Source organism: Strigops habroptila, chromosome 5 (genome assembly GCF_004027225.2).
Source record: "Strigops habroptila isolate Jane chromosome 5, bStrHab1.2.pri, whole genome shotgun sequence".
Taxonomy (NCBI): Eukaryota; Metazoa; Chordata; class Aves; order Psittaciformes; family Psittacidae; genus Strigops; species Strigops habroptila.
Window position 1 is genome coordinate 14,135,831 of NC_044281.2, and position 16,165 is coordinate 14,151,995.

At 40.0% G+C, this 16,165-nt stretch overlaps 1 protein-coding gene across 1 annotated transcript in view; it reads right to left on the reverse strand.

Moving 5' to 3' along the window:
* Window positions 1–16,165, reverse strand: part of PARD3B (par-3 family cell polarity regulator beta) — a 416,125-nt gene that overhangs the window by 72,896 nt on the left and 327,064 nt on the right. The window contains exon 20 of the mRNA XM_030485475.1: window positions 10,109–10,405. Within this exon, the coding sequence (XP_030341335.1) occupies window positions 10,109–10,405 (297 nt within the window). The remainder of the gene's footprint in view (window positions 1–10,108; window positions 10,406–16,165) is intronic.

Below are 16,165 nucleotides of genomic sequence, written 5' to 3' on the forward strand. Positions count from 1 at the left end.
AAGATAAAACTCCACTGCTGAATGACATGTTCTAGCTAATACTGGTTTGAGAAGAAATGCCTCTAAGATACTATTATACTGAAAAAAATTATTTAAGATTAAAATTAAGTGAAGAAATTAAACCATAAATATGGGTCAAAGACTGAATGATAAGATGTTGTTTGAAATGTTAAAACATCAGTAGGTTCTTTCTCGCTTCTCTTTACAGCTTCCAAGTCACTGGAGGGAAAGAGCCAACAGCCTCCCAGAGTGCAGATCCAACAGAGGACTGTGAGACTGAAAAGCTGTGACACTGACCTACAGCTACACAAGTAGAAAACTCCAGTGAAACAAGAAGGAGGAAAAAATAAAGAGGACATTTATTGCTCTACAAGAATGTTACATTCATTTCATTTTTAGCACTTTCTAGAGGTATCTCGCACTCACTCCTCTTTCACCTTTTTTATCATGAGTTGTGTTTTGTTTTCCTCCACTTCAGCATGGTGGAATGAAAAGATGAAGGCTACAATCTGCTTTGCAGGCAACTGAAGAGTATAGCATCTTTCACGCAACCACTCTCCACTGCTTTCTAAAAACGGCCTCCAGACATCAAGGACAAGTTAGTGATAAAAGATAACCAGTGCGGTTATCTGAAGCAACACCATTTTCTCACATCCCTCTGTCCTAATGAAAGACCTCACTTTCTCTCAGATGCAGGCCACAATGTAGTTTAAGACAAGCTATTTCTTTCATTTACTATGACAGTCTAACATCGCTCTCCACAAAATAGTCACAATTCTCTTAGACCATCCCAAGATCAATACTGATACCTTGATCAATGTCAACAAATGCTCTACTGCTGCATGACCTGCCAGAGAAACTGCTCTTTAGCCACAGTACACATGGACTCGATATGGTGTCAGGTCTCCTTGAGGGAATGTAAGGACAGTCACAGAGGTTCAGAGTATATACCAAGTTAACTACATCAGAAAACCCGAGCTGATGAAACAATCAGATATTTCTTGGCTTACTATGACCCCTTGGATTACTGTCCGTGACAGTGGACTTGTGATCATGGACTGAAAAATAGAACGTTTTAGAGTTTGTCATCGACTGTATGCTCTGCACAGCTGTCAGACAATAATTGCAATTATTCTCTTTTTATTCAGCATTCTGTTGTCTATTAAGCCATTTTCATCACATTTCTTCAGTCTTCCCAATATTTTTGCAAGCACAATATTGAGTGATTTTCAGCTTTTCAAATATCATCAATTTTTACAGTTTTCTTCTAACCCAAAGATCTGGTTCATGAGTCTGCCTATACTTGTTTCAAGCAATAGCTGCTTACTAAATGTGAAGTGGTGGTACTTCACCACTGGTATCTTGACAGAAGCAGGGAGCAAAGTTCTGGACTCTTCTTAGGAGTGTAGGCTGGAGCTGTTGTTTTATCCTGCTATCAGATGCTTGAACTCTGCATAAGAAGGTCCCCATCAACTCACTCTGAGGTTGGATCTGTGGCCCTGTTAGATCTTTTATATCTTGTTATGTGGAGAGCTAAGTCACTCAGTGGAACAGAAGAATTAAGATTAGCAGAGAAATCTTAAAGATCTGCCACTGTAAACCCCAGGTAAACTGGGACTGCAGAAAAATCAGTGTACGGCAAGAATTCCCTACATCTCATGGATGCTTAGAGATAACAGTTTGTGCTGTAAGGTTTCCACTACATAGTTGAGCTATATGAGTACCATTCAGATCTAAGCACTGTGCCTAGAAATGAGCAGTCACGCTGGAAAATCCTATCATAGTTACTGTGCTGTTCCTGGTGACAGCATCACCTGGCAATGCTGGTAGGTCTGAGGTGTGCCACATGGTTCCCTGTGCTGCAGTCATCTCAACAGGTGTAAGAGCTTTTCCTGGTGAACCGAGAAAACTGAGTGGTTTATTTTGAGAATGTATGAGAAATAGCGGGATACTGCTTGAAGACTCTCAGGACTCAGTTATGCTTCTCACTGCTTAATGAGGAGGGCTGGGGATTGCTTTACCTGTAGCTCAGAGGAATCTGCTAGCACAGATCCCACTGACCTTGATAACCTCAAACAGAAGTGAAGACACTGAAAATATTTCTTATGGCTCCAGTCAGTCTATGTCCATTTTCCCTGTCACATGCAAGAGTTACTTCTCCATCCTTACTAGACATGTATCACTGCTCTCTTAACTGCAACTGCTCAACTTTTTGCAGCAGTCCAGTGATGGCCCTTCTTCCCCTTCCTCCAAACTTAACCCTTTGTCCACTACTTTAAGACTTCTAGGAAATGATTTTTTGTCTCCCACTAAACTTTGACTGTTTTTTAGCTTGCTGTGAGCTCACGTCATCACCTGGAGTCTGAACATACAGATGCTCATACACATGAGCTGGTCTGTGCTCCTCATGTCCATCCTCTTCCACCTCCAAAAGAGACAGATTTGTAGTATGCAGAGTTAAAAGCCTAGCACAACAAAATCCCATACCCTCATCTACTGGTCAGTTTTACTAAACAAAGATTATCTCTACAATGAAAGAAAGAATCCCTTTCTTCCATTTAACTAGTAGCAGCTAGCAAAAAACTTAGAAGAGGATTTTTTTGAAAGTCATGGTTGTGGATAGAGTGTGAGCTCCCTGAGGTCAGCAATGTAGATTCATCTTACACTGGGCTACACAGCAAAGCTTGCACAAGGCCAAGTCACTAGGGCTTTCTCTGGAACTACTTGCATATCCAGAAACCAGGAGACTGTAAGGCAAAAATGACTGTGTCAAGAAGCTGGGGAAAAAAACAGCAGATAGTTAACAAAAAAATTGGGAACTGGACTGGAAGGGAAAACAAAAGAAAAACAAACAGTTTCTTGGCAAAGGACTTGCTGGAAGAATAAGCCTCACAACTGTGAACAGCATAATAACCTTCTGCTTGTTGTTTCTCTTCAATCAGGGAAATGGGACTAGGTTAACATTTGTCACTTAACCAGAACTGCAGTACAGAACAAACCTGACTGAAAACATACTTAGCTAGAACAACTCTGCAAGGCTAATGATGGGGCCAAAGAGACTCATTTTGACAGAAGACAACCTGGAGCAGCGAAAAGCTGGGCATTTTGAAAACCCTGAAGTCTATGAAATAGGACAGTATACTGGAGAGTAGCGGGAAAACAGAATCACATCAGACTTAACCATGTCCCTTACAGTTTATTTAAAATAAGATTTCGCAATTTTAAGTTGACCAAATTCTCAAAGGAAATGCATTTCTTTGCCTGTACTGCTACCAGACAACTATTAATTGGGAAGAAGAAAACACAGTACACAATGCTACATCCATCCTACATATCCAGTAAGGTAGACTTTCTTGTTCAAGGAAAATATCCTAGTTACATTGCTTGCCTGCTAAATGGAAATACCACATTCTATTAAGGTTTGCACTTTAAATATGGAAGTGACTGGTCTATAAACAAGATTTTAACAGCTTCTCTTTTGAACAACTCTGTTTAATTAATCTTCAGCCATTAACCATTCATTTAAAATGCCACTTACAAAATCTTAATTTTGCACATTATCAGCTGGTTCACAAATAGCTATCTATGAGCAGAAGTGTAATGATCTTCCTCTCTCTTTCTTGAAGCCTACAAGCTTATAGTCAATTCTGGCTTCTTAATTAACCACACTCACATATTAGCATTTAAATGGTGTTTTGTTAAAAAAACATTGTGCAGAGAGAAGTTAATACATAGACACATTCTGCTGCTGATTCAAGGAGCAAGTATGAGCTTTTGGTCAAACAGCATCCTGCATAAGACAGAATTCAGCATCTCTTGCTCACACCAGGAAATACGCAATGGCAGGAACACATGCAAGGCCATATGATTTCATTCCAGCTGCAAGAACGATCTCATTTTGTCTTTATTTGTACATTTAAGAAGCTGACACCACCATCTGCACTTCACTCTGTATCCTCTGGTATGGTCTCATCTTTCAGTAACAGACCTGCTCTTTCTCTGGGGACCTAGCTCTTGCATTTGCATCCAAACGACTGAAAGAATGGGACGTTACCAATAAATAGTCAGAATTAACATAAAATAATTCCATGCAACAATATATCACACGAAAAGACAGGGCTGGAGGAGAAAAAACCTAATCCAAATCTGAATGCTTAACACAGCTGCCATAACTCAGGCTCACCAGCATCTGCAGCAGCACGGTCACAAGGGAGTTGTGGGAGTGCAGTATATAAAATTTTACACATCTGTCAATATGTGAGGTGATCCAAATGCAAACCCTAGCAGTCAGGATGCATGCAGGCACATTTGTGACAATTCCTGACAGAAGTTATTTCTGCTGAAGAATGCATGGCCTTGAACAAGCATCCACACATCACATGGCAGCAGCAGCTCTGCTCTGGGGCTAAAGTTTGACAACTTCCTTCTGTTTAGACACGCTCTAAAACGCCCAGGGTCACCCACGTTCCATGAAATCTGGGGTTTCCATGGAAGTGAAAGATTGGGCTAGGGTCCCAAAATTGGAGGGATCTATCTGGATGAGGCATTCCTGGGAAATAACACTTTGAACTCTGAAAAGTAGTTTTTCTTGAATGCTACAAGTAGATTTATTTTTCCCATATAAGTGGGAAATAAAACCAAGGCTCATTAAAACGTGCCCCAGGAGGTCCTGTTACTCAACATTTTCCCTAGCTGGCACAGGGAGTATGCAGCACCCATTTGTCCTTTCTGAGGAAGAAAATCACAAATAGTATCAGGGGGCCAAAAAACACAGTACAAGTGTAACTTCCATGGCACATCCCCCCCCCCATGCAACTGGTGGCCAAAGGGGTTTCTGGACTGCGCTGCTTCCACGAGCAGGACAACTCTACTGAGCTTCTGCTGTACCTGCCAATGCCACTTTGAATTAACTGTTGTCAGAAATCTATCAGTCAAGAAGGACAGTAAGTTGCCAAACATTTAGTTTCTAGTTTTAACATTATGGAGAACAGTGTCCAGACAAAGGTTCAGAAGGCTGTGTGGTATGCTTCAGGAAGAATAAATGCCAGAGGAATCAGAGGAGAGTCTCAGGGATGTAGGCTAGTACAGGACAGGGAAACAGCATAGATGATTTCAGGACACCAAGCATAAGAGGCTATATGGTAAGGGAGAGTAAATGCCTTACTTGTACTTGTCACTTTGTAAATCAAAATATTCCAATGCATGATCATCGTTCTCTTTCCACTGTAAGAAGGCATACATATCCAAGGCAAAGGATATTACACAGCCTTATTTCAGTTTCTACCTTGCCTCCATGATATTCATCTTAGAAAATGATCATTCCTGAGTAAAGGACCATCTACTCCTACAGCAGTGGATTGCTTTTTTGGTAGTCAGTGATAAAAGGTGTTGTAAATGGATGCACAATGAGCAGTGCCCACAGTACTTCGAACTGAGAACAAGAAAACTTCAGTTTCTGGCTTAGGAGACACACAGGGCCAAGTAACATACCTGGACAATCCTAACTTGCCCTTTTTGAGCAAAGCCTTCCCTGTGCAGCTCTGGATACCTATGGCCTTGAATTGAGCAGGATAGGAACGACCTACACCTGCCCAACAGACAAGCATTTAGCCTGCTTTTTAATTGAAAAAGTTCCCTTTGCTAAACGTCAAAGCTCCAGACCCTTTTTACTCTCCTCTCAGGCTGACACATAGCTTACATTTGCCATTTGGTTTCTCAGGACACACACAGCAACTTCTTCCTTTGATCTTTTCCAGGGAGAGGCAGATTGCTCAGCGTCTTGCCCCTCACTCTCATGACTCTGGCCAGCTCTGAGGGCAGGATGCCAGGGGCAGAGTTAGGGTTGTGCAGAGGTATGGGTTTCATTTCCCCATTTTCAACTTTGCATGCTGCTAGATAAAAGAGTCAGGAAAAGTAGAAGTTTCCATAAAGGAAACTTTCGCTCTGAAATAAGGAAGATCCATTTTTCAATTAATTAATTAACTTTGCAGAGTATAAGATCTTGCACAGTGGGTCCCAACATAGCATCTCCAAAAATGGAAAGCTGAATCAGACTGGGGCTTTGGACTCTACTCCTATGTAATAAAACAGTGTTGGGTTTTTTATTAGTATTTTTTTAAAACTGCAACAAGATACAGCTCTGAATTTATTCTCACTAAACAAAGGAAAGTTGTATTCATTTTTGTGAGACCAGCACTTTGAAATTCCCCAAGACAAGACATATAAATAAATGAAGAATTATACTTGGCAATGAGTTTGGCATCAGACCTTAAACGTTTCATAGTTTTGGGCTGAGGAAATAAGTTGAGCAAAGTCTCTAGAACCTTTCTGGAGATGTACTCAGGGTGTTTGGATATACTTGACAGCACCATGTTCAAGGGAGGAAAAAAGAGGAAATTGCTTATTGAAACGTGAGAAAGGGTTGCACCATGTGACATGCCTGACATTTAAGTGATAATAGTGTTGTGCATATGCTCTTTTGGCTTTGGTCTGACACCTCGGCTCTGCCATGGTGCAACTTAGCACTGTCAAGGTACAGCCTTGATGACTAAACTTGGAGATATGTGACTTACCACTTGTTTCAGGAACATATGGGCCACAGATCACCAGCCTCTGCCGCAGGCTGGGGAAATGTACAGCGTCTCAGGCAAAGACCCTGAAAGTTCCCCAGCTGCAGAAGGTGGCTGTGCAGGCTGCACCATCCTTCGGGATGCCATTTGCATTACAGAAAATTGTGGCTAATTAGAAATAAACAGAAAAATGCTTGATTTACAAAGAAATGTGTGATTTTGCCAGCTTTTTTTTTTTTCACTCTCTTTAACTTAACATTCACAGAATACATTGATCATGCTAATGCTTTCGCTATATTCATTAATAAGGACAATTTACATTTATATAGCACCTCTCTTAGTTAAAAATTCCAAAGCTTTCAGCAAAATATACACAAAAAATTACATCTATTTCACTGAATATAGTCATCATTGGAATGAAAATCAACAATTGTGAAGCAGTGCAGAAGAACATTACACAACAGTTGCAAATAAGACACAAAGCAAACCCCCCAAAAACCCAAAGCAAAAAAACCCTGAGATGCCAGATGCAAGTGTAGGTAAAAGGGGTGTTAGTATGCAAACAGCAATGTGAAGCAGGCCTGTGTGTGCCCTGAGGAGCAGTGTGTGGAGGCAGCAAACATACTTCATAAAGATTAAAGCAAGAGACTTCATACATGTGCAGCCTACTGCTTTTCTGCATACTGAGGGAGACTATCAGTTTAAACATTCTTCTGCTGAGAAGAATGAACCAGGAACCCTCCATGAATTCTGGTGATGAGAAAAGGGAAGACACGTGTTTGCAAATTGTGAAGAGCACTTATCTTACCACTAAGCTTCTTACTTTAAAAATGGCCTCCAAATTTTAAAAGGCATTAGCTGTGTTAATACATTCTTCATGGGGGAAGAAAAAAAAAAAGCTTCTTTTTCCAAATGATGAGTTTTAATTCTCCATCATAAGGACACATAACTGGAATTCCCAGACCAAAATGAAATCATCTATTCTCTCTGTGCCCAAGTCCCCCTTCTACTCCAAACCCCATTTAATTTAGGCACTGACCAAGCCTCCACACACTATATTACAAGTTGAGAGTCAGAGGTGGGAGTAAAAGCCATTCATCTAAAGTAAAATTAATAGCAAAACTTTGAGAGAGAGCTTGTATGCGTTAGCAAGACCATGCATGAGCTATTACATGACAAATGTGTTGATAAATGTTCAGCCCTGAAAACACAAAATAACTTTGGTTTGGCTAATAAGCATCCATTATATCCCTTTCCCATCGTTTTGAGGCAGACAAGGTAGTTTTCATACTTGACCCTTGAAAGCAGATTTGTTTTTGTAATTAACATGTTATCAAGGGATTTTTCTTTCCCCATCTCTTTCTTCTTTCAATACTCTCCCTCTAGCACAGAAACATTTCCTTGCCTGAAGTTGCCATTACATCCAACAACTGCTGGCTGAGACCTCACAACCCATTGCATAAATTCACATAAAATTATTCATGTTTGGCACATTTCTGCTGGTGAATAACAATAACCTTTTTGTCTCAGACAAAGGAAAGAAAGATTGAGAAAAAGAACAAAGGCAGCCTAATAAGAATCCTACATTTCCTATTTTTCCCTAATCTGGTTAAACAGCCTCTACAACCCTGAGAAATCCAACAAAGCAAAGTTGTTGTGGACTCTTTGTCTTTCAGTACAGAATCAACACAGACAGAACAGCCTCTCAGCGTGACTTCTGATCACTGGCTCAGATATGAGGTAACTTTTCTTGCCTGTTAGATGTTTTGGTTTTAGCTTTTCACTGAGCTATCATGCAATTACAACTAAATCCACACTGAAATCCATGATGCCAACACCAAATCCAAACCTGATTGCGACTTCAATCTTGTCCACATAGTAAGTCAAGAGTTCATTCAGTGTAGTTACAACTACAATACAAGCAATCAAATAAAAGAGGCCAGAGGGAAAGACTTGAGCATTTCTTTTTGCTGCATAGAAAAACGATGTATAGACCTCACTTCAAAACAGATTGCATTTTTAAAATGTAAAGCTATGAAGTCCTGTCAAAACTGAAATTACAAAGCAACCTTTACAACGTCTTACTCCAACTGAGTTACATCTGTATATATTTATATTTGAAAAATAGATAAACCTGAATTTAGACTCCTCCATGCTGGGAATTCTCAGATCTTGGTATATTGAGTTAGCATGAGCTCTATTTCTGATCCCTTCGTTACATGTTTGTATGAATTCAGTGATAATACCCTCAAGACTTTTCTAGTAAAGCAAAACCTGTTAGATGGCAAAAAGCTGCGATCACTACCTCTAATTTCACCCTCTTCACGCTTATGCATTAGGGAAAGAGTTAAAAATATGCAAGAAAAACATTAGCAATATCATTATGTTTGGGAAGATCTCTACCATACTGTATTTAGGTGAAAAAGAGATACTTGGCCCATTCTCTGCTACGAACTTAGCTTTATGTCAGAAGTGTTTTATTGCTATTTATAACAATGACTCAGTAGATGTTTTTAAAGTGCTGTGATGCCACAAACTGAAAACACTCCTATATCTGTGCTCACATATTTCTCCAAAATTAACAAGTGTGGTATCACATAGCACAGTCTGAGGCTATGGGGAGACACTACAGATTGCAATATGAACTCAAAGCGTGAACAATTCCTCAAGTCCCTCATGGCTTACTCTGTCAGCTCTTCTTTTCACATAGACTTGTGTATCTTTCCTAGACACTAATAGATTGGTCTGAAAAACCCAACATGGATTTATTAACTCCATGATAGTAATGAAGTCTTACATTCTTTTAGCTCCAAAGTCCAGAAACAACCAGTTTTAAAATCATCACAATGGTGGGTACACCATCAACTCAAAGGAATTTCTGTTTTCCTTTTAACCCAGGGAAAAACTTGACCATCTTTCTTTAATGCTATCAACCTGGAAGCTTGACAGTAAGGATTAAAAATTGCTCTTTCCTTCCCAGTTGGTTATTGGAAAGGCTGTGAAAGTCAATCAGTCTTGTGAAGCCACACTTCACAGTCTGCATAAAAATGCCATGATTCCCAGTCCTTTCCACAACCTAATGAAAGTGCGTAATACCACACAGCTGGGGAAAACTGAACCATAAACATATGCAATATATCATGCTATCATACAAAACCTGTTACTAATAGGCACTTGATGATCAGCAGAATCGAAAGGGATCTGAAAACAGAGATTATTTTTGCTACAGGGTAAGAACTTTTCCCGATTGAAAGAGGGAAAAAACACTCTCTCAGCAGTGCTGGAATTGGACTAGCGTCAGTTCATTCATTCTGTTTGTGAAATATGGACTTTTCTTTAATGATTTCTGTTTGACTGCTGCCTTGCTCAGATGCTTTGGGGGTAGTGCTGCAGCAAATCATGGTTTTGGTGAAGACGAAATCCATGGCTTTCTGTTCAGTAAATACAGGGGTTTGGGGCATCTGAACAGCCCCCCAACTTAGCCCCGGGCTCCCGCCCCCCAGGGTATCATAGTTTGCAATGCCAGATGGCAATATTACCTGTCACCAGGAATCTGTGGGTAGTGCTGCTTGTTTATTTTTGCATACAGTCCTTCCAAATGCTCCCTCTCCATTGGTGTTGAAGGAGAATCACGTGGATATACAAAGGTTTCTCCTACTGCTGGTGATGATGGCCTGTAGAAGCTTGCTGCTGGGTAAGCCTCGCGGAAGTGGTTTACTCTGGCATAATTTGGATCCACCTCATCGTCATCAATGTCAGGTCCTCCAGGACCCATAGAATAATCACTCAGACCCCTCAGTTGCTTTTGCCGTAACTCCTGATGCTTTGCACCAATCCTAATGATGAAAAAGAAAGCACAAATATACAGTTGGTTCAACAGTAACCACAGACACCAATTCGTCATACAAATCTGGAGCACCAACCCCAAGCCCAACTGTTTAGATCTTCCAGTACACTGTGAAACTGGTGCCAGATAAAACAAAATGGTGCATGCAGCAATTCTGTTGTTTATCTCTGGCAATCAGCTTTGTAACCAAGGTTGCTTACAAAATAAAAAACATTAATGCTGAACATAGCGTGGCTTTTCACAAGTATGTGTATGCATGAACAAGTACAGTTTTAATTCCACACTTACCCTCCACTTTGCAGTTAATATACCTAACCCAATCCTGAAACTTTTTATCTAAATTAGCCAGTAAAATTGTTACTGCTCCTTCGTCACTTTACCCACCCAGATTCTCCTAAATACATTAACTTGTGAAAAGTGGATTAAATGTGAACGTAAATGGAAAGATGGCACAGTTGTCTCAAATCAAAGGATCACAATTAATTTGGTGAAGATTTAATTATTTTATTTTATTTTGGCTACATAAATGTGGAAATCATGCCTTATTATATAGGGGATAGGGACAAAGTAAAACAGCAAAGAAATTAATAGAAACCTGACAGAGATGAATTGGTACATATAAGTGAATTAAAGACTATTACTGGCAGTACTCCACTGTGATAAAGCTTTTTAAGTGGTATTACAAAATGTTGCTGCTAATCAGGGCCATTGTGTAATCTCTTTGCAATAGTAAAACATATTCAGGTAAATTTCAAACTCAGCTGATGTTCAATGGTTCAACATTCATCCTGAAGAATAAAAAAACTATAGCAAGGCTCTGCGAGAATGCAACTTCTGTTCAGCTACTCTTCAACACAGTGTAATTAAATGCAGTGAGATGGATCTGGCAGAATGCTGACCACAGTATGTAATAAATAGCATTTACAGAAAATAAGGTAGCATGGAGGAAGAAACACAGAACAGATACAGAAATACAATGCCTGACAGAAGAAATCAACATTTGCTGTTGACTGTATCTGAAGTACAGCAGCAGCATAGAAAGAACAGCATAATTTGTACCACAGGAGAATAAGTAAAAAGGGTCTAGCAGACCTGGTTACCCGAGTAAAGCATAATGGCCTCAGGACACTGCACTCTGAAAAATCCCTGCAAATATTAAAAAACCATGTAGACGAGGCCTTTAATGACATGGTTTAGTGGTGAACTTGGCAGTCCTGAGGAAACGGTTGGACTTGATGATCTTAAAGGTCTTTTCCAAACTAGTTGATTCTATGATACTATGAAAATAAATGCTAACACTTTACAAATAATTTGTAACTAAAAAGGCTCAAAAATGATGAGAACAACATGCCTTTCTACCCATAAACTTGAGTACGTCAATGTGTATCACACATGCTTTCCAGTTCCACCTCTCCATTAACTGTGTTAGAACATACTTAAGATGCTAGTTTTTAACATTTAAAATGTAGCCATACTTTACAGCTGGATGAGCCTTGCATACAATACAGTCCTTGATGGTTGGGGTGATGCCCACTATCCATTCTGTCTTCCCACAGTGAAGGAGATGACCTTTCTCCTCCCTCGTACTGTGTGCCTCACCTTGAGTACCGTGTGAAGTTTTGAGTGCCTCAATATAAGGACATCGAACTATTAGAGTGTGTCCAGAGGAAAGTGACCAAGATGGTGAAAGGCCTCGAAAGCAAGACTTAGGAGGAATGGTGAGGTCACTTGGTTTGTTCAGCTTGGCGAAGAGAAGGCCAAGGGGTGACATTGCAGCCTACAGCTTCCTCAAGGAGGACAGCGGAGAGGGAGGTGTAGATGACTTCTCTGTTGACTAGTGACAGGACACAAGGAAACAGAAAGAAGCTGTGTCAGGGGACGTTCAGATTGGACAGTAAGGAAAGGTTCTTCACTGAGAGGGTGGTCGGTCACTGGAACAGGCTCCCCAGGGAAGTGGTCATGGCACCAAGCCTGCCAGAGTTCAAGCAGCATCTTGACAACATTCTTAGTTGGTTTAGTTTTAGGTAGTCCTTTGAGAAGCAGGGAAGTAGACTTGATGATCTGTATGGGTGTCTTCCAACTTGAGAAATTCTGTGAAATATTTTACTATAAAGACCATGTAAGGGAATAACATCTTCCTAACACACTATTTCTACATTTCCTCAAGGTCCTGATTCCAGCCCTGCTAGTTCATTTTCTTTAATTTTTTTAAAGATATAATTAAATGCACTCACAGCCTTAGTGTAATTTACTACAGTATTTCTTAGAGATGAAAGGATGATGAGAAGAAATAAGCTACAACCCTTATTTTCTTCATGGAGCTTCTCTTCCCTGCACAATCATCTCCTCCTCCTGTAACCTCCACTCCGTTTCTCTTTTGCTTCAGATTTAATACCACACACACTCCTATTTTGAACTGAAACGGCAGCCTGGCTCAGGATAGGCACTATCCTCAAATGCAACCTCAGCCAAGGTAGGGCAGTGTCTTGAAGAAGTTGCACACTTCAAAACAAGCCTTTGATTCTGCACAATTCTGACTCTATGCACAAGGGAGATTTTATTGGAGAATCTTATGGAGGGCATAATCTGGTGTCAGTATGTGAGAAGTTAGTTAGTAAGGCACATATTCTCTGATTTTACTGCCAATTGCACTAGCTTAGGTGGCTGATGGCTTCTTGGGATAGTGAGAGTTGAATGGCATTTGCAGAACTATGGGACATACAACTTATTCTTTGTAAAACTGGTGGTGACATTGGTATAGACCTTGGTAAAAGTCATGCTTTTATTCATAAAGCAATGGACAATGGCATGGGGAGAAAGTCAACACTGAGATGTATACGAAAACAGATACTAAAAAGGAGTGGTCAGCTTGCATTTCTATCTAAACCACAAAGCATTGCTAGCAAATAAGTAATAACTGGATAGCACCTGGAAGTATGCAAAATCTTCCCAAGGGTTTGTGAATAGAGATAAAAGAGAGATTATGCAGCAGGGAGTGGTGAAGGGAGACAGTCTGCCTGTGTCCATGAATGAACCACAGTCATCATTCGCTTAAAGGAATTCGGAGGAAAGTTATTACTTGGTTCATTCACGTAAAACCCAGCCTTTTCAGGTAGCTCATCGTCCGAAAGCACTTGTCCTACTGCAAGGAGAGGGGTGGATTTCCATTGCAAATAAGGCTTCCAACATCAATGAAGCAGGGAGGGAGGTCTATGCTGCTGTTTTCCATCTTTTATACATACAGGCACTTCAAGAGAAACCCTCTTGCAGAACAATTAATATTTCACGTCCCACATGGGATTACGTCAGAAATATAAAAATGAAGGCATTACTGTTATTTAAGAAAATAATAATAATAAAAAAAAGTATAATCACATAAGTAACCGTTAGCTCCTGCACCAAATAACTGTCAATCTGGTAGTAGACTTTGCCTCTGATTATCCTGCACTAAAATGCATAACGCACTTTGAGACTGTCGCTGTCTTCCAGATCAAGTCTGAAAAAGCACCAAATGTTCTTAACCTGAGAACTGTGGAGGGTTTTACCCTCAATTAGTGACTGAAAAAGCCTAAACACAGAATTTAGTGCAGGAATACATCATATGAGGTACCAGTTTCATGGCACACGCAGGTCCCTATGAGATGATACAAGCAGAAAAATGGGAGGACACTGTATTTCAAGGAATGGTCTTATCACATGGTAGTGTAGAAGGCATGGCACATAGTCCCAAGAAGAGTCACAGCAGTTTCTCAGAAAATGATGAGCCATAACGTTCTCTGGACCAATACATCACCTACCCCATAGGTATTTAAAACCTATTCGAAAGCAACAGTAGTGCAGCACAGCAGCATCACGTGAATCTTGCTTTCAAGTCTGACAGTGAGAGTAATTTGTCCTGCTATCAATAACTGGTATATTCTGCACAACAAAAGCTGGAATTAGGTCACCACAAATTTCTTTTGTTCCTGTGAATAAGCCTAGCTTCTTCAACTTCTCCTTCTGAATGCAATCTTCAATTGCTGTCACTATTATAAGTCGAACCTGCTCAAGAACAATTATTCCCGTTCTATATTTCACAGACCAGTCAATACCAGGTTATGTGAAATTCTTCATGATCAATGTTTCATCTTTTCAATACAGCTATTATAATTGCATTAATATTTCTTGTTTCGTTTTTACTCTTCCACATAAATCTATAAAATCTGCTCAGTGATCTCTTTTTCATTTCAATCCAAATGTCCAAATATAGGGAAGCATACTATCAGATGGCTGGTGGTTTCTTTCTTTCTTCTTTCCTTTCTTCCTTCCTCCCTCCCTCCCTTCTTTCCTTCCTTCTTTCTTTCTTCTTTCCTTTCTTCCTTCCTCCCTCCCTTCCTTCTTTCTTTCTATTTACCTGTCCTTCCATGCTTTCACTTATGTTTTTCACCTTTGAAGGTTCCTCACATATTTTTGTGAAGTTTTAAATATCTTCACTGTATTTCAGGATCAGGTTTTCACCAAGTTTTAAAGCAATCTTTTCCATAGCATATCCCAGCAGGTGCCCAGGAATTCTTTACCAAGGTACAAAAAATGAATGTGCTGTTCCTTACATCACTCATATAACACTCTGCCAACCCTGCTAAGCAGGCTGCTTCTGCTACAACCCACTCTAGTAATTTACCATTTCTGCACCTCCCTCTGCTTTTCTCCCTGTCTGAAACAGCAGTATCTTTACTCCCAATCTCAAAAAATAATATAAAAAAAATAAGAAAACCCCCAATCTTCCAAATCAACACAACTAACACAGCAACCAGCTTATTGAACAAACAAGAGAGACCCAAGCTCACAGCACAGGATGGGTCTGGTTAAACAACTGGTGCAAATTTGTGACAAAAGATAAAATGTCACTCAGCACCACAATGCTGGCAGTGAAATCAGAGATGAGGAGAGGCACAGGTCACCATCTGAACAATTTAGTGTAGCACTAAAGTTTCTACAAACTTCCTGATGAGGGAAAGGGAAAAGAAAAACTCACAGTGAATGAAGGGAAGTTAGATATATTTCCTTTTGGGTATCCCATATCAATCCTGCTTGCTCTCTTCCACCACCTGAACACCATGCTCTCCAGTTAAATCACTGCACAACAATTACATCAACTTCCCTTAGCTATGTTTCTGTAAAAACACAACCTTTACACACAAGCAGCCAGAGGACAGGCAACAGAAGTGTAGCATCAAGCAATGCCCTTTTTTTCGCCTCCTGTAACCAGTCTTTCTCTCAATAGCACGCAAACACCTATTCTACCCTTATCTTCTCTATCCCTGCTAGCTATCACTAGAACCTTCCTCTACAACAAATAATTTCAGAAAAAGAAATACAGTTTGATAAAATATATAACCTCAATAAACTATAGGTAACATTTTCCAATACATCCTATTTGTAGAAGTCAAATGAAGACAGGATCCTATATACCTAATGTACTGCTGGAAGTGGGATGTGGTATATTTTGAAAATGCTTCACTACACCTCACATGCTGCTCAGTAGCACACCCCACGAGTTATAAATCAAGGAAATGCTCTCATTTATCCTTCAAACAATCTTTCTACCTGACGTCTCCACACAAATCATATATGGTGATTTTTCATGTACTAACACATGAAAGGATGCACAAAGCTAGAGTGCAGCAGCCATAAAGGGGTTAACAGCCCAAACAGCTCCTTCCAGCTGCAGCTCAGACACAGGATTGAGTTACTGTGGCTTAACAAGTTA